The sequence below is a fragment of the Saccostrea cucullata genome, unplaced genomic scaffold, assembly GCF_032062105.1.
Source record: "Saccostrea cucullata isolate Sc308-1 unplaced genomic scaffold, CSIRO_AGI_Scuc_v1 ctg604, whole genome shotgun sequence".
NCBI lineage: Eukaryota > Metazoa > Mollusca > Bivalvia > Ostreida > Ostreidae > Saccostrea > Saccostrea cuccullata.
Genome location: NW_026928921.1, coordinates 46104 through 70000, shown reverse-complemented (window position 1 = coordinate 70000; position 23897 = coordinate 46104). Strand labels below are relative to the sequence as shown.

The 23897-nt window shown below is 32.6% G+C and overlaps 2 protein-coding genes across 2 annotated transcripts in view; both read left to right on the top strand.

Moving 5' to 3' along the window:
• LOC134279212 (phosphatidylinositol-glycan biosynthesis class F protein-like) overlaps positions 1-5008 on the top strand; it is a 5148-nt gene extending 140 nt beyond the window's left edge. Inside the window, exons 1-5 of the mRNA XM_062761560.1 lie at positions 1-125; positions 3115-3206; positions 3412-3528; positions 3903-4011; positions 4602-5008. The exon at positions 1-125 is cut by the window's left edge and continues 140 nt beyond it. Of these exons, the coding sequence (XP_062617544.1) occupies positions 1-125; positions 3115-3206; positions 3412-3528; positions 3903-4011; positions 4602-4718 (560 nt within the window). The 3' untranslated portion in view covers positions 4719-5008. The remainder of the gene's footprint in view (positions 126-3114; positions 3207-3411; positions 3529-3902; positions 4012-4601) is intronic.
• Positions 5009-5399: 391 nt separating this feature from the next.
• Positions 5400-23877, top strand: LOC134279226 (kinesin-like protein KIF16B). The gene is made up of 34 exons (XM_062761574.1): positions 5400-5563; positions 5755-5824; positions 6777-6899; positions 7148-7264; positions 7617-7702; positions 9221-9336; positions 9469-9538; positions 9681-9753; positions 10164-10231; positions 10447-10547; positions 10766-10882; positions 10994-11091; positions 11213-11287; positions 11692-11805; positions 12130-12249; positions 12875-12926; positions 13073-13210; positions 13327-13412; positions 13594-13685; positions 13811-13864; positions 13967-14099; positions 14259-14294; positions 14419-14511; positions 14636-14797; positions 15021-15826; positions 16094-16166; positions 16410-16555; positions 17222-17416; positions 19311-19365; positions 19523-19582; positions 19823-19939; positions 20323-20412; positions 20636-20719; positions 20892-23877. The coding sequence occupies exons 1-34, from the start codon at positions 5517-5519 to the stop codon at positions 21045-21047; spliced, it is 4023 nt and encodes a 1340-aa protein (XP_062617558.1). The 5' UTR covers positions 5400-5516; the 3' UTR covers positions 21048-23877.
• The last annotated feature ends 20 nt before the right edge of the window (positions 23878-23897 follow it).

Here is a 23897-nt window from a genome sequence, read left to right as displayed (position 1 = left end):
ATATCGTATCATATACTTTGCTCTCATCTGAAATTCTGATTTGTGCCATTTTGATCTCAAACTTTTTAATAGGGTTGTATGTTTCACAAAAAAGTAACCTTGTCAAAAAGTCAGTGTCATACAGAGTAAGTATCTTTAATATGTAAGTACTAGTATATTTATTTATTTAAAATGTACCATTTATTCTTCTTTGCTATAACTGCAGGATTGTAACTGTCTAGTTGAGAAAATTCGGACAGACAAATTCACAGCTACATAAACATGATAAACAGGCATTGAAAAAATCCTCGATTTACAGTGACGCTTTTTGTTGCACACTAAAGTGCACATTTCTTGTATTATGTGTGTTCCCACATCAATTTTATAATATCTGTTCAGTAACATCTTCTGCTATCCAACAAAAATATACAGGTTGGTTAAAGTATGTGTCTAGAATTAGAGTAAAAGGTAATTGATTTACCAATTTTTAATGCTCAAAAGTGGAAAAAATTTTCCCAACAGTGCTAAAATAATTGTACATTTTGAAAAGTCTTTAACAGGTAATGCACATTTGAAAAAAAAAATGTATGAACACGATGAAAGCTTTGTCTCTTCTGATGCAAACAGGCTAAGGCCAAAGTTTTTTTTTCTCTTGGTTTACGATTCCGCGACCCTATCTTTCCCTATTTACAAAAATAAAAATAATGTGTCTGACTCTTAAAGCTTAATCCGAAATTTTCTCAACCAAACGACTGTTTTTTATAATTTACAACACATCTTAAACATTCGAATGAAATACAAATACAGACTGTCAAACCACATGGTGGTAGAATCCAAGGACCAACCAAGGGGCGACTCACTTACAGACTGTTTCTATACTAATGACCAATGCATCGAATACTCCGTCGGAACTCCTCTAGATTTAACACTTCCGGGTATGAAAAAGTCCATCGTTACAAGTTATACACAACAAGACGCAAAACAGCTGGACAGCTATCGATGTCATGCCAAAGATGTTGGAGAAGATTTTAGATCTTTTTATTGTCAAATAATTAATTCATGCTGTGAATACAGACATATTTTTACTGTCAAATTGTGAAGTTTTTAACTTCCTAAGAAGTCACACATCAGATCCGATAAAAATAAGTAGTTCAATCGGCATACAGATGTGCGTCAAAACTTTAATTAGAAAAAAGAATTTTTTATTGAAAAAAAAGTTTGAAGAGAAATTAACAAAATTATGACTATGCCAAAAGCCTGGAAATCTAATGAGAAGAAAATTTTAGAAGTTTAAAATTGTACTACTATGTAAGAAATGAAAAAAATGTTTGATAAACAATTAATCTGACAATAAGAAACTTTTACATTTTAATAGTAGTAGTAGTAAATTTTATTTAATGCCAATGTTGTTTTATTATTTTTTCTCGATATTTATATACCTTGTAATTGGGGGAAATATCTTTTAAGATTCTTTCTCTCTTGTTTAATCATTTTAAATACAATGTTCATACAGAAAAATTATTGAAATGTATATTATGTAAATTATAAACAATGAAATAGTTTTATATTAACGATTAATGTGTGCCACGTACGCGCACCAAGAAGTCTCCCTAAATTTCAAACTTCTCCCTGAATTTTTTAAGGGAGAAAAGTCTCCCTAAATTTTGGGTCTAGGTTGGTCCCTGGATACACATATCTTAAGTAAAAGTTTGTTGTGAACTAATCGTGAAAAAAATATGTCAAAGTTCCAAATTATTCTTATTTTTATTTTTCGACCGCCCAATGCATATTTTTGTGTCAAAAAATCGTAAACCAAAAAAATAAAAACTCTGGCCTAAGTTAAATATAATTATAGGTAGCTCAAACATCAAGATCATGAGGTAAAGAATTAATAGTACACTGTACATTCCATAAGGTCTTATATGTCACATGTACATGTAATGCACTTGTAAGAATATGGAAAACCCTTTTTTTAATTAAAGAACCCCTTTTTTTTTTAAATGTTGAGCAATGGTGGAGGTCAGCAGTCAAAAAAAAAAGTTTAAAATTGTTAAGCCATATCTTCTGTTATTCAAAAGTTATTACCAAGGTTAAAATTTTCTGTTAAGTTGGTCAAGACTTAAAGGTCATGAGGTCAAAAATCTAGGGTTTTCTGAAAGGTTTTACCATAGGTAATGAATGTGAAATGTGAAAGTCTTTTCTTCTCTCATTCTGAAGATATAACCAAGGTTAACTTTTTTTTATGATGGATGACAGACAGACAGCTAAATGATGATATCAGGGATGATACAGTAAAACTCGTTTAAATGTGAACACGGATATAGCGAATTCACGGATAAAGCGAAGTGTTTCTAGGTTCCCGGAAAAATTCTTAACAAATCAATGTAAAATTTTACGGTTATAACGAACTCTGATATAACAAATTTACAGATATAGCGAACTGATTTTGAGTTCCGTTGAGGTTAAATATAATGAAATTTACATCTTTTATAACGAACTTTCAAATATCTCATAATTTAATAAATTGAACTGACTTTATTTTCATTTAGTATTTGTATATATAAAATTCAATTTATAATAAACATGATAAAACCTTAAGTTATCGAAGGTATGTTTCGTAATATTTGCTTCCCTAACATATTTGGTAGTAATACTAGAAGGAAACATGCATATTGCGAATTCGCTTTAAATGGTTATACGAATTCGTTATATGGATATAGCGAATTATGGATATAGCGAATTAAATTCTCAGGTCCCCAGGACTTCGCTATAACTGAGTTTTACTGTATTTATTCCTGATGATATTTAATATCACTGTGCTTTTTGCCAAAGCTGGGAACAACAGTGTATTTTCATAACAAATATTCACTAAATGCTTATTTAAAAAATGTTTTTAAATTTTGTGTGTAAATCACCCAGACTTGCACACACACTTCAAAAAATATGCCTTTTTGACAAGTCTGTGTGATTTATAATTACTCACCAATAACTTCGGGCTTTATGGGATTTGATCACATGACCAACCCATATTTACATCCTGATAAAACTTATAAAATGGTTCCTTATTTCTTAAATAAATGTTTACCATCACATGTACCTATGTTGCTTGATAGTAAACTTTCATTATTATTTCAGGTCCGTGCAGTTTTAAAAGGAGCCTGCTTTTACATGCTGGCAGCCTGTTTCTTTCATGTGATAGCTGTTCTCTATGGAGCACCATTTTTTGAGTAAGGTTCTTAGTATTTATTTTTTAAGAAAACTTTTCAGCAAATAAAATCTTCATTGTAATTTTACATTTTGGATACTCTGAGAATTATGATGCATAAAAAATACTACCTCTGCTTTAGAAACTTCCATTCATGGGATAAAGATTGAAAAAAAGTGAATATTGTATCATTTTGTATAACTGATGCACATGTGAATGTTTTTCAGGTCTATTTCCCAGACCTTTCACTTTGGAGCCCTGCTGGCTAGCACTGCAGTCTTCCCAGGCCTTTGTTTACTAGGGCTTAATGTGTCAAGCTGGATCAGAGTCTTCTCACTCAATAGGTAGGGAAAGAAAGCATATTAAAATCTAGTGTAAAAATTTTTGTAACCTTTGAACAAGGTTATCAATAAATGAACATATACTTCATAATAAACTGAAATATGCTAACTTTTTTCATCCTACTTACCTATTACGGTATTACCTAAATCAAAAACTGAATTTCTTAACTGATTTCTCATTTTTCCAATGTAAATTCTGCAGAGTTTTTGAAATCAGTTAGTTGGAAAAACATTGGCAATGTTTTTTTAATGTAACATCAAGGGAGTGGAAATAATTATAAGAACTAGAGAAATTACCAGTCTAATGCCAGCAGTTGATTTAGCTTTTGTGGTAAAGTTTCCAATATTGAACAGTTTCAATTCTTCTGTATTTTCAGTGCAGACCTGGGACCAGAGTCAGTTGTACAAATCACAGCCCTGTCTTCCATTGTTGGAGCGTGGCTTGGAGCATTTCCTATTCCTCTGGACTGGGACAGAGACTGGCAGGTATACATTATAAAATATGACACAACTTGTGCAAAGAATTTACATTCTATATTGTAAATACCTTATTCTTTTTTTTTTTACTTTCTCACTGTCTATCAAATTTCCAAAGTTTTAAATTGATAATGTCAGTACTACATGTATAATGGTTTGGGCCTTTGTGACTGGCTGGGATCAGTAGGTAGAGCACCTGACTAGTCATGCAGGGGTACTCAGTTAGATTCATGCTAAATATTATCAAAAGCAAATGAGAATTTAGGTTGTGTCCTCAAGGACAAAGACAATTTAAAGAGGGAGGAATGGTTTTGACTTTGGATATTTGCCAGGTACTGCGCCTGATTATTGATGCATGGATCCCCGGTGAAATTTCCAGACCAGCAATATATTTTCCCTCTTTCAATAGTTCTGAGATTGATACACAATGTCATAACATTTGTATCAGAAAAAAAGTTTGGAGAAAAAATGTTTTTTAAACTACGAATTTCTTCCATATGTTCAGAAATGAATAGTTACATGCACTGCTATAACTGACCAGTGCACCCTGGTATATGGTTGAACCACTATCAATTTATTTTCTTCTTCATATTTTACAGGAATGGCCAATAACATGTATGGTGGGAACCTTGTTTAGTTACATGACAGGATTAGTAATTGCTACTCTTCACCTGTGTATCCGTTATAATCAACTAAGGAAGCACAAAGTCACATGACACCAGGACAACCAAAGACTGTGTATCATACTGACTAATGATTTATTGTATGCATGTATGTCATTTCAAATGAAGGAAGTATTTTCAATGTTTTGGGAAATGGTTTCTTTTCACAAAATCAAAATACATTTATTATTTATTGAACAAAGATTTTCATTAACCTATACTAGATATGCATAATTGGGATATGGTACATGTCTATTAAGTTCATTGTTTATTACTTAATATTTCATATTTTTGTATGCTCTTTTTTGGAACTAGTCTTTTGAATAAAATTTTTCAGATTGTTACAGTTTTTTCTTATACTGTATTTAATCACTGGAGTCAATGATAGTTCCTATAAAAATGTAGAGTAGCTCAGAAATGTGAAATATTTCAATTTAAAAAAAACAACAACCCAACTTTATACAAGTTGTAAGGTCACTGAAAGGGTAATATATTTATTCTCTAGAAATATACTGTCAATTATTTTTATTTTTACTAACCTACATAAGTTTCAAAATGTTTTTAATAATATATTCTATCTTTTCACAAAATGGTTTTACTAGTTGTGTCATGCTACCAAAAATAAAACCGTCTTAACACTGATGAAAGATGATTTTCATGTAGAAAAAAAGTGTGCGGTGCAGTAAAGTTCAGAATTTAGATCGGGATCAAAATACGACGAAAGGGGAAGTAACTTTAAAATCGATTATGGATTTCATCCTCCAAACTGCACTGTGCACACAGAAACAATCGGTCAACAATGTTTTAGGAAGCAATGTAAAGTTATTACAAACATGTTAAAAGGATAACAAGATGACATCTGTAAAAGTTGCTGTTAGAGTTCGTCCGATAAACCAAAGGTAAGAAACTTGTGACAGTGAACTTGTGTTGGAAATTCTTGTTCCTGAAAATCAAAATGATATCTGCTGAACTTTCTCCCAGTTTAACTGTATGTCAGAGGAGTACGTGTCGGTGTTGATTATGTAAACTCTGAAAAATACGGATGAGTTACAAATGTTACAAGCTAAATTTCATTTTATTCTTGTTAAAGGGAACATGATCTTGACAGCAAATTCATCATCCAAATGGATGGAAGGAAAACCACCATTACAAATCTTAAGGTAAACATAAATGACAACATCACACAAGGGTTTGATTATCAAACAATATAAATCACATGACAATATCACATAAATGGGATTTAATTGAAAGGCATTGATTGCCAGTGCTATCACTATTACTAAGACTTATATTTTTGAAATGATAATTGTTTTTATTGTTAAGATAAAGTGTGAGACACATCGTGGCATACCACGGCCAAAATGTACGATCCTCTTCCATTCTGGCCGTAGTTGAATAAAAAGAGAAATTTTAGTAATGAATTAAAATATTGACCAATGCAAGTAAAGCATAGTTGGAAAATGAACTTTGAACCAACCTTTCAATGCCCAATCGCAGAATACGAAATATATCTTGTATACTGTTGATGTCAATTGTTGATTTCAATTGCGATGGAAACAAATATTATCTTCGGCTGAACATGATGTTACAATATAGAGGCGTAATTTTGTAAGATTACGACAATTTATATGTGATCAAGCAGCCACGGGAAGGAGATAGCTATATGTGGACTCCGGACCATGGATTGAGATGATGAATAAGACCATCTGAAAAAAAAACAACATTCATTTAATTTCCTTAATGACAATCTCTCAGAGATATCCAATGAATGCAAGGAAGTTAAATACATTAAAGGAACTATACGTTTCCTTATTTGTTACCTTATTATAAGGAATCTTTTCTTTAAACTGTGTGAAAGTCTATATACCACAACTATGGCAGCAAACTTTATTGTTTACTTCTTGTGGGTTTCATTTTCCTTATATATTTATACAGTGTAGCATATATGAAAGGAAGAATTCTATGAATAAAGTGAAGATTCAAGAAGATTACAAATGGCATTTATCTAATTCCAATATCTTTGTTGTCTTTATTGTAATTAGATAATATGAATTATCACTGTATTCTATAGATGAAGAAGCAGATAAGGTTAGAATCTTTTTTATCCTTCAGATTCCAGAACACTTACAGGAGGGGGACTCTGGTAGAGAGCTCATGAGACACAAGGAATTTACTTTTGACTTTTCCTTCTGGTCCGTCCTGCAAACGGATCCACATTTTGCTTCACAAGAACAGGTAATATTTATACTACATGGGAAAGCATGATGTATCCAGAAGTTCAAAATAATTCCAAGCAGCATATGGCTGAAACCCATTACCATAGGCCATAAACTTTTAAGTCCATAGCAATATACATGTGTGTTTAGTTTAGTACCTTGGTGGTTTTACTCAAAATGACTGAAATTTTAAAGCAGTACATTTTACTTTCATTTACATGAAATTTACATGACTTATCGATAACATTTATAATTTCTAATGAACAGGTGTTCAAATGTCTTGGTGTTGATGTTGTAACCTCAGCTTATGATGGTTACAATGCTTGTGTGTTTGCCTATGGACAGACTGGATCTGGTAAAAGCTATACCATGATGGGAAATCCTGTAAGTTTTAAAAGATTCAACATGAGATTAGGAGTGGATTTTTTTTCTATAACCAAGTTAACTTTAAAATTTGTAGCTACGGGGTTGGTGGGGGTTGGTGAGGGGATATCTTTATTCTTCATTTCATGATGAAACATGCAGTTTTGTAAAATTGTTGTATATGATGTACATGGCACCTGATCCCACCTCTGATGTTTTGGAGGTCCATGTTTGCTCTGCTCTTATTTTGTATTTTTATGGACTTTTGATCTTGAATACTGTTTGTTATCTTTACATGTTTCTTGAACAAAAATTACCTTGAAAAGTCCTGATGAATATACACAAGATATATTTTTAGATCTGTGTATTGCAGGGAGACCAGGGACTGATTCCTAGGATTTGTGAGAATCTGTTTTCTAAGATGACAGATGAAGACACAAATTACAGGACAGAAGTCAGGTAAGTGCTAACATGTGCTTATAGGAAGGTGTTTACAGGTACTGTCCAGTTGACACTTTAGATACATGTAAGTTGAAGAAAAGTTCACTTGGACACAAGGTTGTAAGGTTTATATTTTGTTGCTAGAAATTAATATCTTATTATAACCTCGAATCATGAGTTTTCGTGGCATTACGGTTGATTTGTAATAAAGTGCTTCAAGACTCAATAATTGAGATGTTTGCTATTTATCACATATACAAACAATAATTCTCCTCATTTTAAAATGATTTTAACTCACATATCATTTGTTATTTGTTCAGATGGTCATTGAATTCTTGCATAATTGCTCTTTCGATTTTTTTGATGACGTCATATGTTTTCGTGGTATTTATAAAACAAGTAAACTATGGAAATCTAGTCGGGCAAAATCCATCAAAATTTTACAGTGTCAAAAATACTAGTTAATTGACAAAATGATTACATCATTTGACATGGAAATTTATTTGTTGTTAATTAAGACCACATCTATCTAGGCGTGCCTAAGCTGTATTGCTAAATAATGTAAAAGTTTTCTCTCTCTCAAGAGTGGCCTAGAAGCAATTCTGTAAAGCTTTATTTGAATGTTTCATGTTTTAAAAATATAAATTCCATGTCTATTTAAAGAAAATAAATGTTTAATTCAATTAATTATCAATGGCACAATATTTTTTTTATCATATAACTTTTTAACTCCCCCGATATTTTCTTTGAAAATTATATAAAAAATGACGTTACTAGTTCACCGTACAAAAAATATCAAAAGTGGGAAATTCCAAATTATTGTTACATGACCGGTAGCTGTATAGACAGTTAACAGACGATGATGTGCAGGATCGCCGGGTATTAGTTTGTAAGTTTGGTATTCTAGTTCAAAACACGACGAATAAGCGTATATTACGCAAATTGTCAAATTTGCGAACTATGCATAACTCACTCGCTATATTCTATTTTGGCAAAGGCAGAAAGGTTTAACATTTGGTCATAAAACATGCACAGGGTTCCCCTTTATTAATAGCAAATATGACGTCATTTCGATCTCGCATTGTGCGATTATTCCTAAAAATAAAAAATACCACGAAAACGTATATACCACGAAAACACATGACGGGACGGTATGTAAATTACTTGAAAATGGGTGATTTTTCACAACATGGTTGGGTGATTATTAGCCTATAAGTGGAAATTTTAGCGAGGCACAAATATAGCTGTTTGCCCTCAAAAATTGGTATTTTATTTTTAGCAAGATTTAATTTTAGCAATTTTAAAACGCTCACTAAAGAAGATATTACAAAACACAATTAATTTTTATTAGCAATATTCAATTTGAGCCATCTCAGCACTCTCGCTAATAATGCCAAAATTAAATCCTTGCTAAGAATTTTGCTTATACAGTAATTACATGTACTGAATTCTGAAGAAGGGATGATGATGGTTTGTGGAATGTTTTTTGTAAATTGTTGAAATATTTTGACCAAGTATTTTTGTTGATGATGATAGTTACCTTGAAATCTACAATGAGAAGGTACGAGACCTGTTGAAGCAGCAGTCCCCAAACAAAGCAATGCACAGCCTAAGAGTACGAGAGCACCCGATAGAAGGACCATATGTTCAAGGTCAGGGTTCACAGTGTACTATAATTATAAACGCATGTATAACTAATTTCAACTTAATTAAAATTGAATGATTTTCTTGTAATCTTAGTCAGACTGAAATGTAAATTTCAAAAATTTGTCATGTACTTGTAGATTTGTCCAAGCATGTGGTCAGTGACTACTCTGATATAAAGGAATTAATGGACAGAGGAAATTCTATACGGTTTGTATCCAGATTTATCATTGTCATTATGATGAAGAGTAATAAAATATGTTGTTAATTTTAAAAAAGAATCGGTGTTCAAATTCTCATTGTACCAAGACAGAAATTAATTTTTTTTTTCTCTTTTTATCCTTTTTGACAGAACAACAGCCTCAACCAATATGAACGATGTCAGCAGTCGATCTCATGCTATCTTTACCATCGTCTTCACCCAGGTGAACTGTTTTAAAAGTAGTTATGAAGGAAGGAATAAAGCAGATAAAAAGATAACAATAATTATTTCTTTGCTGTAGAAAATTTGTATAATTGCATGCTAATGGCACTATCTAATATAAGAACAATTGAGATTTTCCTTATTTTATAATCTATAGTTTGCTGTAGATTCCCATTGATATGAAAGACATGTATTACTCACTTTGTGTTTACTTTTCTGAAAATATTCTTCTCTAGGATTCTTTACAAAACATTTTGTACATTTGATACATGAAAAATCTGTACAGTTAAAATCAGAATATGTTCTTGAATATCATGAGGAATCTACAGTGTGTAGGAACTGTTTACCTTAATATTATGTAGTACTTCCTTAACACTGCCCTTTATAAGCATGGCTTCTGTTGGTCTGTAGGCCAAGTTTAGTGATGACATGCCCTGTGAGATGAGCAGTAAGATACACCTGGTGGACCTGGCGGGCAGGTGTGTGTGTCAAGTGTTCTCTCTTTATTTCTTTCTTTTTTTCACATGACTCTACTTGCACAGATCTTTTATAATATATTCACTTTAGAAAACCAGCAAATTTGATAAATTTCATTATAATTCCATATCTGATAAATATTGTGACATTGTTTGAGATTTACTGTTGAAAGAAAGCTTTGATCAATATGCTGATGTAATGAGGAATATTTTTCCAGTGAGAGAGCAGATGCATCAGGGGCTACAGGCCAGAGACTGAAGGAAGGAGCCAGTATTAACAAATCTCTGGTAACATTGGGATCTGTTATCTCAGTTTTAGGTAGGAATTGTAGAGATTTTGTCCTTTTCTTTTAGACTCATTGCAGATTTTCTATAAAGTAAGCATGAAAATGTTAAATCGCGAATTAGGAGGTTAAGGATTTCTCTCAAAGAGTAACTTGTTTCTTTCCACAGAATTTGTAAAAAAAAAAAAAAAAAGTATACATTCATCATACATTTTAAGTAATTGATAAAACTTTGATGTTACCACTGTTTCAGCTGATATCTCAACCCACAAGCATGAGAAGAAAACCTTCATTCCTTACAGGGACTCTGTACTTACTTGGCTCCTGAAGGACAGTCTGGGGGGTAACTCTAGAACTATCATGATCGCAAGTAAGTACATGTTGTAGATTATAACATCATAAGGGATGATATGAGGGTTGAATGTGTATTGAATGGCATTGTTTGAGACTTGATACTATCTTGTCAGTTTATGTTTTCCAGCAATATCACCAGCAGATGTCAATTATGCTGAGACTTTGAGTACACTAAGATATGCCAATAGAGCAAAGAATATAATTAACAGACCAACAGTTAATGAAGTAAGGGGAAATCCATTGAAATCAAACCTATTCTTTAAAATGGAATTAAAAACAGAATTTATTATTTTAATGTAATTTTTCCATGCAGAGTGATAGCTTGTATTCATTTACTATTTTGTAGGATCCCAATGTTCGTCTTATCAGGGAGCTAAGAGAAGAGATAGCCAGGCTGAAGGCTATGATGGGAGGAAATATTGTACGTACAGCAGAGTTTACTATTGTATTTGATCTTGAGTGTACCAGGTATATGTTTACGATAGCCTGCAATGCTTACAACTTTTTCAAGTTTTGTACACTTTGAAGATAAACGTTGTAACCATGAAGTATACTAATGCATTGCAAGTTGGACAATTCAATTATTATGGAAAAATGAATGGATAGAGTAAAATTCAACTAAATTTATTAAAAAAAAAATGATGAGAACATAGAAATATTGACATGATGACATTTCTGGAAATTATCAATGTTTGTAAATTGTCATTAATTTCTGTTTGTAATTTAAGATAAACAGCTACAAAAAGAAGCAGAACCATTGAAATGTTGTTCTGTTAAACATAGTCATTCAATTTGAAAACCAGTGCATAATTTATGTTTTCACAGGATAGCATTTCCACCCCTAAAGTGCAAGAAAAATTACACGAGAATGAGGCTCGGGTTAAAGTTTTAACCGAGGAGTGGGCAGGCAAATGGAATGAAGCAGCAAAAATACTCAAGGTCAAATTTTAATCCAGGAGCTTCTGTAATTAAAAAATTTATATTACTAAATTATATCCCAGTGATAATTGTTGTTAACACAGAATTATTGTCCCTGTCTTAGGAAACTTGATGAAAGGTTTGACTGGGTAAACATACACATATGTTGAGTTGTATCAATTAATCAAGTTAATTGGTATGACATATACTTGTACTTTTATAAATTGTTAAATAGTTGGTTTACATTAGTATACTTATACTTTACATCTTGATTTATCAAATTACACTGGAACAATTTTCATGATGAGAAACCAGATAAATAAAAGAATTGGTTCATTTTTTCAGGATCAGAATGTGGCAGTTAGAAGAGAGGGGATGGGGGTGGTGCTGGACTCTAAGTTACCCCACCTGATTGGAATAGACGATGATATACTTAGTACTGGGATCATGTTATACCACCTGAAGGTAGGTCAGAGGTCAAGTGTACTCATCGTTGGCATTTAGAAAGTGTAAATTTTATTCATGTTAAATATGTGAATGTTTTAAAGCATTTATGTTTCATGTAGAGTTGGTAAAGAATTTGAGGTTTAGAAAATTTCAATTTTCAAGTCATAGATTCAATATGTTTGAATGATTTGTAGGCCAAAATTTCAATTTAGTAAGTAATTTTTCCAAGAAATTACACTAAGCCATGTTTCTGAATGATTTCCATTTTTGAAAAGATGGATATTCAATTTTCTTTTTTAATTTTCATTTTTATTTCTGTTTCTGAAAAATAGTTGTATTAAAATTGTTGATTTCATATTTTCTTGCATGGAAAGTACATGTATAATTCAACTGATAAATTTCTTGTTAATTTCTTGTTATTCATTTTATTATATTGAGTAATTCATATTTTATACACATGTTGTAAACAATCTTGTACATGTATTTTGACACTAATATCGCTTGGGGTGAGTTTTGTTTATGTAAATACGGACATGCACTTAGTAAACTTGGTAGCCCTCACAATAGGTGAAAAGAATTATTCAAATATGCTCTTCTCATCTAAATAGATTTACAGAATTGTAATTTCATATTTTGATTACAGGAGGGAAGAACTTCAGTTGGGAGAGGGGACGCTGAGGATTCCCAAGATATAGGTGAGAAAAACTGGTCAAAATAAACATCCATCTCATACAAAGCTCAGCATACTGCTGAACTTTTTCTCTCTGTATTTTGCCATGATCTCTTGAATCCTTACAACGAAATGACTCCTGTAAAGTGAGTATCTTACCACTGTTTTCAGTGATAGCTGGGGTGGACGTGGAGAGATACCATTGCTGGATAGAGAACTCAGAAGGGGAGGTAACTCTGTATCCAGTGGATGATGCTCTCTGTGCTGTTAATGGGAACGTTATTAATGAACCCACAAAATTAACACAAGGTAGGCAAAGAATTAAGTCTTTTTTCTATATTTTATTCCTAAGATTTCTCTAAATAAAAGAAATTGCAGGATGAAAATTAAATTTTTCATGAAATGAAGACTGTCATTATTAACAGGTGCTGTGATTTTATTGGGAAAAACCAACATGTTCCGATACAACAACCCTGCAGAGGCTGAAAAACTCAAATCAGAGCTGAAGAATGTAAGTTATAAAACCTTAAGCAATAAATAGGAATGTCACAAATTCTTTTCATGGGGAATGATATTATATTAGGTAAACTTTATATTTTTCAGAATTTTGAATGAGATTTGTTGTGTGTAAATAAACATTTTATGATTTGCACATGGATGATGCTGACCATGTAATATAAATTCTGTTTCAGTGTGGTTTGAGCCTTTCTAGGACTTCTCTGTTGAGTAAATCAATGTCTGATTTGTACAGATCTACAGAAAACCTCTCCCTTATGTCTGTTGGGTAAGCCACTTCATGTAACATTTCTGATCAAAGTCCTTCCCCCAATATTCAAACTTTATTCAGACTTTTGAGAAGATTCCTGTATTGCATTGTTAATGCCCTTTATTTATTGATTTTATGAACAGATTTGAATTAGAACATGCCCGTAATGAAGATCAACAGAAAATAGAGGAGAAAAGGTTAGATTTCTATTGTACAGTTTTCCCCTGAAAATTGAATTTATGGAATACAATCAAAACAATTATATAAAATTTGTAATATTTTGTTGATATACAATATAGGTTACAGATTAATTTACTGGAGAAGAAATACAGTAAGGCAGAGGAAGATCGACAGTCCAAACAATCACAGCTGGAGAGAGATCTGGAAGAGAAGCAGTATGAGTTACAGCGACTGGAGATCAGCCTACAGAAGGTACAGTCACAAAGAGATTGATACAGTGTAGTAGTGTTGTAATAAATGCATTGATTCTTTAATTTCATGACCATGTTCATGATATACTAGTACGGTATATATCTGTATACTTTAAATGGACCTATTCATCTTTCTTCCATATCTCTGTTTATTTTGTAGAAAAGGGAACAACTGCTGGATTCTCAAAAACACAAAGTTAGTATTTTGAAAAGAAGTTCTACAAAGTTGCTCTTAAATAAGAATAAAATTTGCTGTTTTTTTAATTTCTTAAAATTTCTCATGATGTATGAAATAAAAACATGAAATCTAAACCCTTTAGACAGTCCATATTGATGAAATGCTTAAGGAGCTTGATGAAAAAGAGAAAAAGCTGAGAAAAGAAGCCCAGGAGTCTATAAATAAACTTAAAAAGGTAAAGCATAAGATCAGAAGTGTCTGTATTTTGGAGAAATATTCACCATCACTTAATTATATGGTAGAATTCAGGTTGAACTTAAATTTTTGGAAAGATTTAAAATGGAGATTATTATTTGTAGGAGATAGAGGTGTTACAGGAGTCAGGGAGACAGAGGACAGCTTCTTCACAAGAACAGATAGATCAGCTGGTGTGTGAAGAGGCTGCTATAGAAGAGGAATTCCAGGCAGCCTCCAAAGATTTACAGGCACAGATCACAGCACAGCAAAACACACTGTCAAGGGTAGGTCAAATCTACTCAGATTTAGTTAGTGCCTATGTAGTTTGAAAGGAAAATTGTAACCCATTATGTGGCTTAGAATCTTGTTTAGTATGTCAGGAGTCAGATCCAGATGAACAAATTTTCACTTATTCTGCTCCTTGAAGCCTAGGAGATGACTAAGACAAACAAAACTTATTTTGTGCAAGTACATGTAAGTAAAATGATTTTTTGGTACCTTTTTTAGAGTGAAAAACTGGCTGAAGAAAATCAGGCTGATTTGTCCAGAATACAAGAGGAATTTAATTTGAAAAGGGATACAATTTTAGAGCAAAATGCTGAACTTAAAAACCTTTATCAAAAAGAACATGAATCATATTTGGAAGCTAGTAAACAATTCAAGAAAGAAGAGGAAGAGATGAAATCTAGGTGGCAGCGCCCCCTGGAGGATATAGCAGGATCCAATCAAACAATAGAGGAGGCATGGCATGACCTCAGAGAACACGAGGAAGAGTTGAGGAAGAAATTGGATCAGTGCCAAGATAATGAGGAACGAGACAAACTGTTAGTGGAACAAGATGAATTGGAAAAAGCTAGGGAATTGCTTAAAGAGGAAGAAGAAATAACCTCACACAAGGAAAAGTTGCTTCTAGACCAAATCGAAAAAGAAATGGAGAAATTTGAGGAGAATAGAGACAAGGTGCTTGGTGAGTTAGCCTTAAAAAGGGATAATATAGTTGTGTCAAAGGATGAAACTCTGTGTCATTTACACTCAGCCCTGAAAGAAAAGGAAAAAATCAAACACAAATTAAAAAGAGAACTTTCTCATTCTGAACATGAGATCGGGAAACTGAAATCTAGCTTACAAAGCTTATGTGAGGATAAGGATATCAGGGGAGGTGAAATTAAACAGAGGAAGAGATCACTTCAGGAGAATATGGCCTCAGGCCAAAAAAGTCAAGAACTGGCTGTAATGGATCTAAAAGCAAAGGTGGTCAAGATTGAGGAAAATCTCCAGGAAGAGTTACGCAATCTCCAAGCCCAGAGGGAGAGGTACTCCTTTGTTCTGTTTATAACCACAGAATTTTTAAAATATTGTAAATGTTTGTTAAATGTTCGAGAATTTTCATTCAAAGTGAGTTCTAGTATAGCTATTTTTAAAAGTTTAAGTAATTAATTTTCAAGTATTCAGCATGTCTATTGTCTAAAGTATAGTGACCTATTTTAAAATGCTTCTTTTTGAGAAATTAAAATGAATCATTTATTAATACATGTGTCTACATCTGAAAATTTAAGATGTATCTTGAATTGCTATCCTAGATTACTAAAACAGAAATCTTCTGAACTAAACACTACTGATATTGAAGATCCAACTCTACAAAGTCAACTCAAAGTAAGTCAATATTTGATTGTTTTTCTTTGTCTGCTATATTTTGTTTATTTGTTTATAAGATCATTAATTTATCATGCAATGTAATTTTTTGACGTAGTCTTAAAAGTGAAATAGTTCTCCTCAGTAATATATATAAATCTAGAACTTCTGGAAGCAGAAAAGAAATGCATTGAAAATGTCTAGATTAAAACATTTCTAATTGTCAATAAATATTAACAGGGACATAAATATTGTTTCATTTAGGAGGTGGAAGATCTAAAAGCTAAGCTGGAACTGACAGAACAAGAGCTGGAAGAGAGATGGAAGTTGTTTGATGAGCAGAGAAATTCTGAGCTTGACAAGATCGAGTTTGAACGACTCAAACTTCAGGAACTGGAGCATCAGGAAAGGTTGGTGGGAAATTCCAACATTCTTTATTTGAGTTTTTACAAAATATGGTTTTATAAAGACTACCTTTTGGAAAGTTTTGCATCCTTTCTGTAACATGGATGGTGTTGCACACATTCTGAAGGATCTTTTGATTTAAAAGGATAAACATTTTCTTGTCTCAGTATTTTCTGATATTTTCTCCTGATTTCCAGAATAAGATGGCATGAATTTGTGTAAGTGTGGTTTAATCCCCAGCCATAAGTTTGCTTTGGTTTTCAATCTTTGACAGGGTCCACAATTTATGTTGATGCATGTCATCATTGATTAAAGAAACCCCAGTGCATTTACATTTATATTGTACATGATTGAAGAATTTGGGAATAAAAAGAGTGATTCTTTAAGTAGCATTGTTTTACCATCCTAGCATGTTACTGAACCAAATAATGAATCTCATGCTTAAGTCTGAAAATTCAGTAGCTTTTAAAGGAAAATTATGTTGGAATTTTATATTATTTCATTTTAAATTCTTTAATTTTTGTTTTTATTTGGTGATGGTACAAAATTTGAGTTATCAGATAATTAAAAATTAATGTTTCAAGTCTTAACTGGTTTCAGATTTAATTCTTGGATGACAAAAGCTGTTAATGTAAGTAAAAATATTAATTGCATTCAATGATTTATTTTAGAATCAATGCTTTGGTGGAGCAGGAAGTTAAAAGACGGCTGTTTGAAGAGAAAAAACAGAGAGAAAACTTAAGGAAACAGGAGCGAGAGAAGGAGAGACAAGAGAGAGATTTAGAGATCCAAAAACTGAAGGAACAGCACAGCAGAGAAATCAAACAACTCAAGGCTAAGTTTGAGGCTGACCAAGAAATGTCCAGGTTAGTCTAATGTACAGTGTAAAACAAGTAGTTTCAGTCAATCCTTAGCTTAATTGGATAATAAAAAATATGTCTACTACTGTGTGATCAGTATTATGTTCGGAGGTCAAAGTTAGTGGGTTACCAAATAGAACTGGTTTGTTAGGAAGTAATTTTGTGGGTAACTTAACAGTATATACACGGAAGATTCAATCACCTGATAAGTTAATGTAGTAAATATTTGTAGGTGTAGGGGTATTTATACACTGAATCCACAAAAATCCACAAATCTACAAACTTTTCTTTCCCCATTAACAATGATGATCCGACAGTATACTTTGTATTTAATTATGAAAAAGATGTATTTTTTATTTACCAATTAAAAAAAGTGTCTATCGTTTTATCTGATTAACATCTTTTGACAATTAAACCTAAAATGCAGAATTTTGTTCAATAACTATTTTTCTTGATAGGTGAACTTTGATTTTTAGCTCACCTGAGCCGAAGGCTCAAGTGAGCTTTTCTGATCAAAATTTGTCCGTTGTCTGTCGTCGTTGTCATTGTCATCGTTGTCGTTGTTGTCGTCGTAAACTTTTCACATTTTCATCTTCTTCTCAAGAACCACTGGGCCAATTTCAACCAAACTTGGTACAAAGTATCCTTGGGTGAAGGGGATTCAAGTTTGTTCAAATGAAGGGCCAGGCCCTTTTCCAAGGGGAGATAATTATGAATTAGAGAAAAATTAATGGCGTTTTCAAAAAATCTTTTTCTCAAGAACCACTGTGCCAGGAAAGATGAAACTTATGGGGAAACATCGTCAGGTAGTGTAGATTCAAGTTTGTTCAAATCATGACCCCCGGGGGTAGGGTGGGGCTAAAATGGCTGATCAAAGTTTTACATAGGAATATATAGAAAAAATCTTAAAAAATCTTCTTCTCAAGAACCACTGGGCCAGGAAAGATGAAACTCATGTGGGATCATCCTCAGGTAGTGTAGATTCAAATTTGTTCAAATCATGACCCCTGGGGGTAGGATGGGGCCAATATGACTTATCAAAATTTACATCGGAATATATAGGAAAAATCTTTAAAAATCTTCTTCTCAAGTACCACTGGGCCAGGAAAGATGAAACTCATTTGGGATCATCCTCAGGTAGTGTAGATTCAAGTTTGTTCAAATCATGACCCCCCGGGGTAGGGTGGGGCCAAAATGGCCGATCAAAGTTTTACATAGGAACATATAGGGAAAACTTTTAAAATCTTCTTCTCAAGTACCACTGGGCCAGGAAAGATGAAACTCATGTGGGATCATCTTCAGGTAGTGTAGATTCAAGTTTGTTCAAATCATGACCCCCGGAGGTAGGGTGGGGCCAAAATGGTCGATCAAATTTTTACATCGGAATATATAGGAAAAATCTTTAAAAATCTTCTTCTCAAGTACCACTGGGCCAGGAAAGATTAAACTCATGTGGAATCATCCTCAGGTAGTGTAGATTCAAGTTTGTTCAAATCATGACCCCCGGGGGTAGGGTGGGGCCAAAATGGCCGATCAAAGTTTTACATAGGAACATATAGGGAAAACTTTTAAAATCTTCTTTTCAAGTACTTCAAAGCCAGGCTTCCTTATATTTATAGGGAATCATCCTAGCTCAGGAAGTGTAGATTCAAGTTTGTTTAAATCAAGGGGGGTGTATAATTACCCCCCCCCCCCCCCCCCCCCCAGTTTACTTTCAGTTCTGATCTGGTCTGTGTTTTTTCCTAGCCAATTGCTCAGGTGAGCGATGTGGCCCCTGGGCCTCTTGTCTCTGAAGTAATGTGCAAAAATTGTGTTTTCTTGTGACCTTCTGCCTAACGGAGGTACCATTCATTGACTCTTACTTTAATTATTCAGTTATGCAATCTTCTTAATCTTACAGACATTCCTCTATGACTTCTCTGCATACTCGCTCTAATCCCTATGGCTCTGGAATGGTGAGGAGACAGTTGTATTTGTGGATAAATATGAGTTTAATTTAAAGAAATGACATCCTTAATAAACAGATTAATTTTGTGTAGGTAGAAATGCATATAAAAGTGTATGAAGGTGATTTGCTTTTATGAATTTATAAACATTCTCTAATTATAACAGTCTCCTTCCAATGGATCTTCTATGGACCAACTCTCGAGGGCCAGGAGTTCCAGCTCTGTGGTATGTAGTCTTCAGAGTACACACACAGAAATAGGTATCCATAGGGAATCCCCTCCCCCCAAACACACACACATAAAATTAAATAAATAAATCATGATCAAGAAATTTAAATCCCCCACTTGTGATAAGAGCCAGTTTATAACAGAAATGAAATTTTTCCTTTATACAGTAGGTAATACATTTTACATAATCAGTGTAAGTTTTGGATTATCATCAGTAGAACTTGTTCCATTGTTGCAGACTGGTACAGGATCTTATTCTGGCAGCTTTTTAGAATCCTTTCGGATCAGAATCAGCATTCCAACCTACCGGCTTCACGGATATGGATCAGATACCCATTACGAGTATGAAGTCAAGGTAAATTCTTTGCAGCTACCTGTATTTTAATTGGGCATTTCAGTACAAGTGTAAACTCAAGTAATGGGGTAGTTTGAATTCATTTTAGTGTCTCTGTTTACTTTTCACTTCTTCTAACAAACAAATTACTGTATACAGGCATATTTTCGCCCCGTGTTATTTTCGCCCTTTTGAACTTGTGAACAATTTTGCTCCGTTTTAAATTCGCCCAGTCATAAATCGTGTAGTTCTGTTTTAAACTTTATTAGGTGTAATTTGAATTCGTCCCGTTTTGAATTCGCCCAATGAAGAAGAGGGCGAAAGGGGCGAAAATAAAACGGGGGCGTAAATTTCCCTGTATACAGTATTATTTATTTGATTATTTATTTTCCTGGTACCTGTAGATTGCAGTAGATGAGGATGTTTGGAGTATTTACAGGAGATACAGTAGATTTCGACAACTCCATCAGGATTTGAAAAAGAAATTTCCTGAGGTTTGAAAATACTTAAATGTCTTACGTGTACAAAATTTTTCTCATTTCTGTATCTTCTACATTCAAAATGGCATTATTAAGAACTATTTTTTTATTCCTGAAATCTGTTATAAATTAATTAGAACTTGTGCTAAATCAATTTCTTTTGAATTGATATATTAAATTTGTATACATAACTGTATTTATAGATTTCAGACGTACATAAATTATGAAATGTTTGTAGGTTTCACAGCTGGCCTTTCCACCAAGAAAAATACTATTTAGTCGATCTGATAAAGTTGTAGCAGAGAGGAGAAAACTGCTAGAGGTACATCTTTGATTCATATACTAAAATATTCCATATTCATTTGAAGTTAATATGCAAAAAATTAAAGCTTTTTCCATGCGACTGATACATATCGTTTACCCATTTTTCTGCTTAGGCAAAGATAAGTCATGGTGAGGTCGGGGTTTTTCATAGTATAGTTATCATTTTACAGCTTTACTTGAGGGGTCTAATTTCCATTTTCCTGAAGACTCCAAGCTGTCCACTTCACTCTTCTCAGTGTAAACAACTTACCAAGCAGGACTTGTGTGAATATGAACCCTTCTTTAAGCGAGGCTTATTTGAAACTGGCAAACACAGTACAACCTGAGCACCACAGAAAAAATACAAGAAGGAAAGTAGGCTACAAACAATTGATCTGTAGCCTTGAAATCTCCACTGGAAAAATTTAAAGTAAAAAGTTGCATAATACTGTAGAAATGTTGGATAACCAGCTATGTAGCGAGCATCGGAAATTGATTTTGTTGATATTATACTTGTATCAATTTATAAAAATGTTCATATTTTAATGCAGGTGTTTTATATGTACCTTACAAGTGTATTTTTTGCTATTTCTTATATATTCATTTTACCCTACTCTGAAGGAGAGGGGATATACTGTTTCACTTTATATGTCTGCATATGCATCTATCCATCAAATTTCCTTCACAATTTTCTCAGCAACTACTCATTGCAGGTGCTTGAAATTTTAGCACTCTTTGTCTTGGCATGCCATTTGTTGGGATTCATTCATGTTCAAATCCAATGTTAATTTCTTGTTTATCCATGTATCTGTCTGTACCAAATTTTTGTCAGTTTTCTCAGCAACTATTCAAGGCAGATGCTTCAAATTTTAGCATTTTCTTTATTCAAGCATGCCATGAGAGCTTATATTCACATCAGAGCAGGGGTATTACTAGTGAGCTTTGACTCAATGGCTTCCTGTGAACTCAGTTAGTGCTTAGTTCTTAGTGCTTAGTGTGTTTGAACATTTTCGAATTATATTTCTATTTAGCTAAAAGATTGCCTTCCTTACTACAGTATGTATACAATCTTTTCAAAAGCAAAAATTTTACATTGCTATTTAAACAAAATTAGGAATCTAGATTGAGTCAACCCTCATTATTCAAACTCCAATGGACCAAGCAAAAACGTTGAGATATCCAAGGCTTAAAGATATGGAGGAAAAATTCCTTTAAAAATAAGTGTTTTGAACTTTCAATTCATTTTGACTTATCCATGGAAATTTGAGATACCGAAGTTCAACTGTATATGTGTACATGTAACCTGTGTAAATAGGAGTATTGTTGTATTCTATGCACATCTGTAATGCACAAGGAAAAAAAACACATATCATTTTCTGAGACATTGTCAATTATTCCTGATCTCACCACAGCTATTGCTGTCAAGATTTTACATATAAATTGTATGTTGTACATGCATTTACCGGTATATCCCATGTCCTTAAAAATAAATTTAATGTGAATAAGGGATTTGTACAGAGTATAAATGACACTGAACTTGCCTTTAAGGTACATTTGCCCTTTGATAAGAGAGATAACTCCTGTCTATCAAATTGTCAAGAGGAAATTGTCAATTTTTTCTCTGTAAGCTACTTGTATTTCAAAAATGTCTGCATTTTAACTGTTAATTAACTTGATAGGATTAAAGCAAAATTTGAACAGAAAACGTTTCTTCAAATCAAATATATTTTATGCACTAGTTGTACCATAAAATGTTTTACCAGTTCTATTCAAAAAATTTAAGTCTATTAGTATTAAAAATGTTATATACATGTACATGTATTGAGCATTATTACTTTTTTCTCCCTTTGTAAACCTATACTTTTTCCATTGAGATGTAAATTTTCTCAACAATGTTTAAATATTTTATTTACTTGGAATAGTTTTAAAAAAAAAATTGAATCATGAATATACCGGTATGAGTATGGTACATAATATGACTGTGTGAAAAGATTTTTCTATATGACGTGTACACTGAATATGTGTTCAAATGTAAAATACTCACCATTCTCAAATGTATGTAGTCATTTTATGCATTCCATAAAGCCCATGTTTTATATTTTGTTAAATTTAAAATATTCTTGATGGTATGTGTTATCTAATGGAATATTAATAGGTGCATCAATGAGACAATGACATTAATGGATAAGCCTGATACAGCTTGTGTACAAGAATTGAGTGTTTCATTGTAAAGTATATTTATTAGGCCATGCAAAGTTAATTCCTTGGTTCTCATACCTTTTTTTTTCAAGAAATATGATGAGGGAGGGAGGCATTTTTTTTTCTTTTTTATTGCCCCTAAAACATGATGAGGCAGCTTTTTACATTGTACAAAACCCCAAAAAATGATGAGGGAGGTTATTTATTTTTTTTTATTTTATTGATTTAGCAATAAAAAGGGTCACTGAGGCACCCTTGGAAGAGATGAGGGAGGGCCTGAGAACCAAGAAATTAATTTTTTTTGGCCTTAGGGTATATATTTATTTTATTAGTGTACATGTATATACATTTAGTTTATTTATGAATTCCACATTTTTGGTGCTTCAGCTTTAAACCTATTTTCAGGGCAGTGGATGTTTTTCTGCAGTGTATTTTATAGTATTATTTTTTTTTTAACCAACTTGAAAGTTGAATTGTTTGTGTTGGAATAATAAAATATGGTGTGAATTGTCGTACTAAACTCCAAGTCAACAAAACAAATTCCATCTTTGATTTTGATAAGCATTTCATAGCATTACAATGTAGTTATTAAAATAGACAATGGTTGGTTGTACATTTTACAGGGGGACAATATGTATTGACTAGACAGCATTATTAATACACAGAACAAGGCATTTTTATACTTGGTCAGAAGTTTGTTGGATTCAGAGGGTAGCGTTTTTTTTTTGTTTTTGTTTTTTTTTTTTTTTCTTAGTTTTTCTTTGTTATGTTTATGATATGTTAAGGTACATTAATTGAAATGATTTATACTTATGGCTCTTCATCTTTCTCACCAGATCACTGAGCTCTCCTACTTTTCAAAAACTAATATTGTTATTGAGGTATTACATCAATTTCTGTTCACGGTTGAATATGCTAGAGTAATAATTGTTATATATATCATTCTTGATATAAAATTGAATAAAAAAATCAAAACATTGTCAGTTTTTGTTTATTTT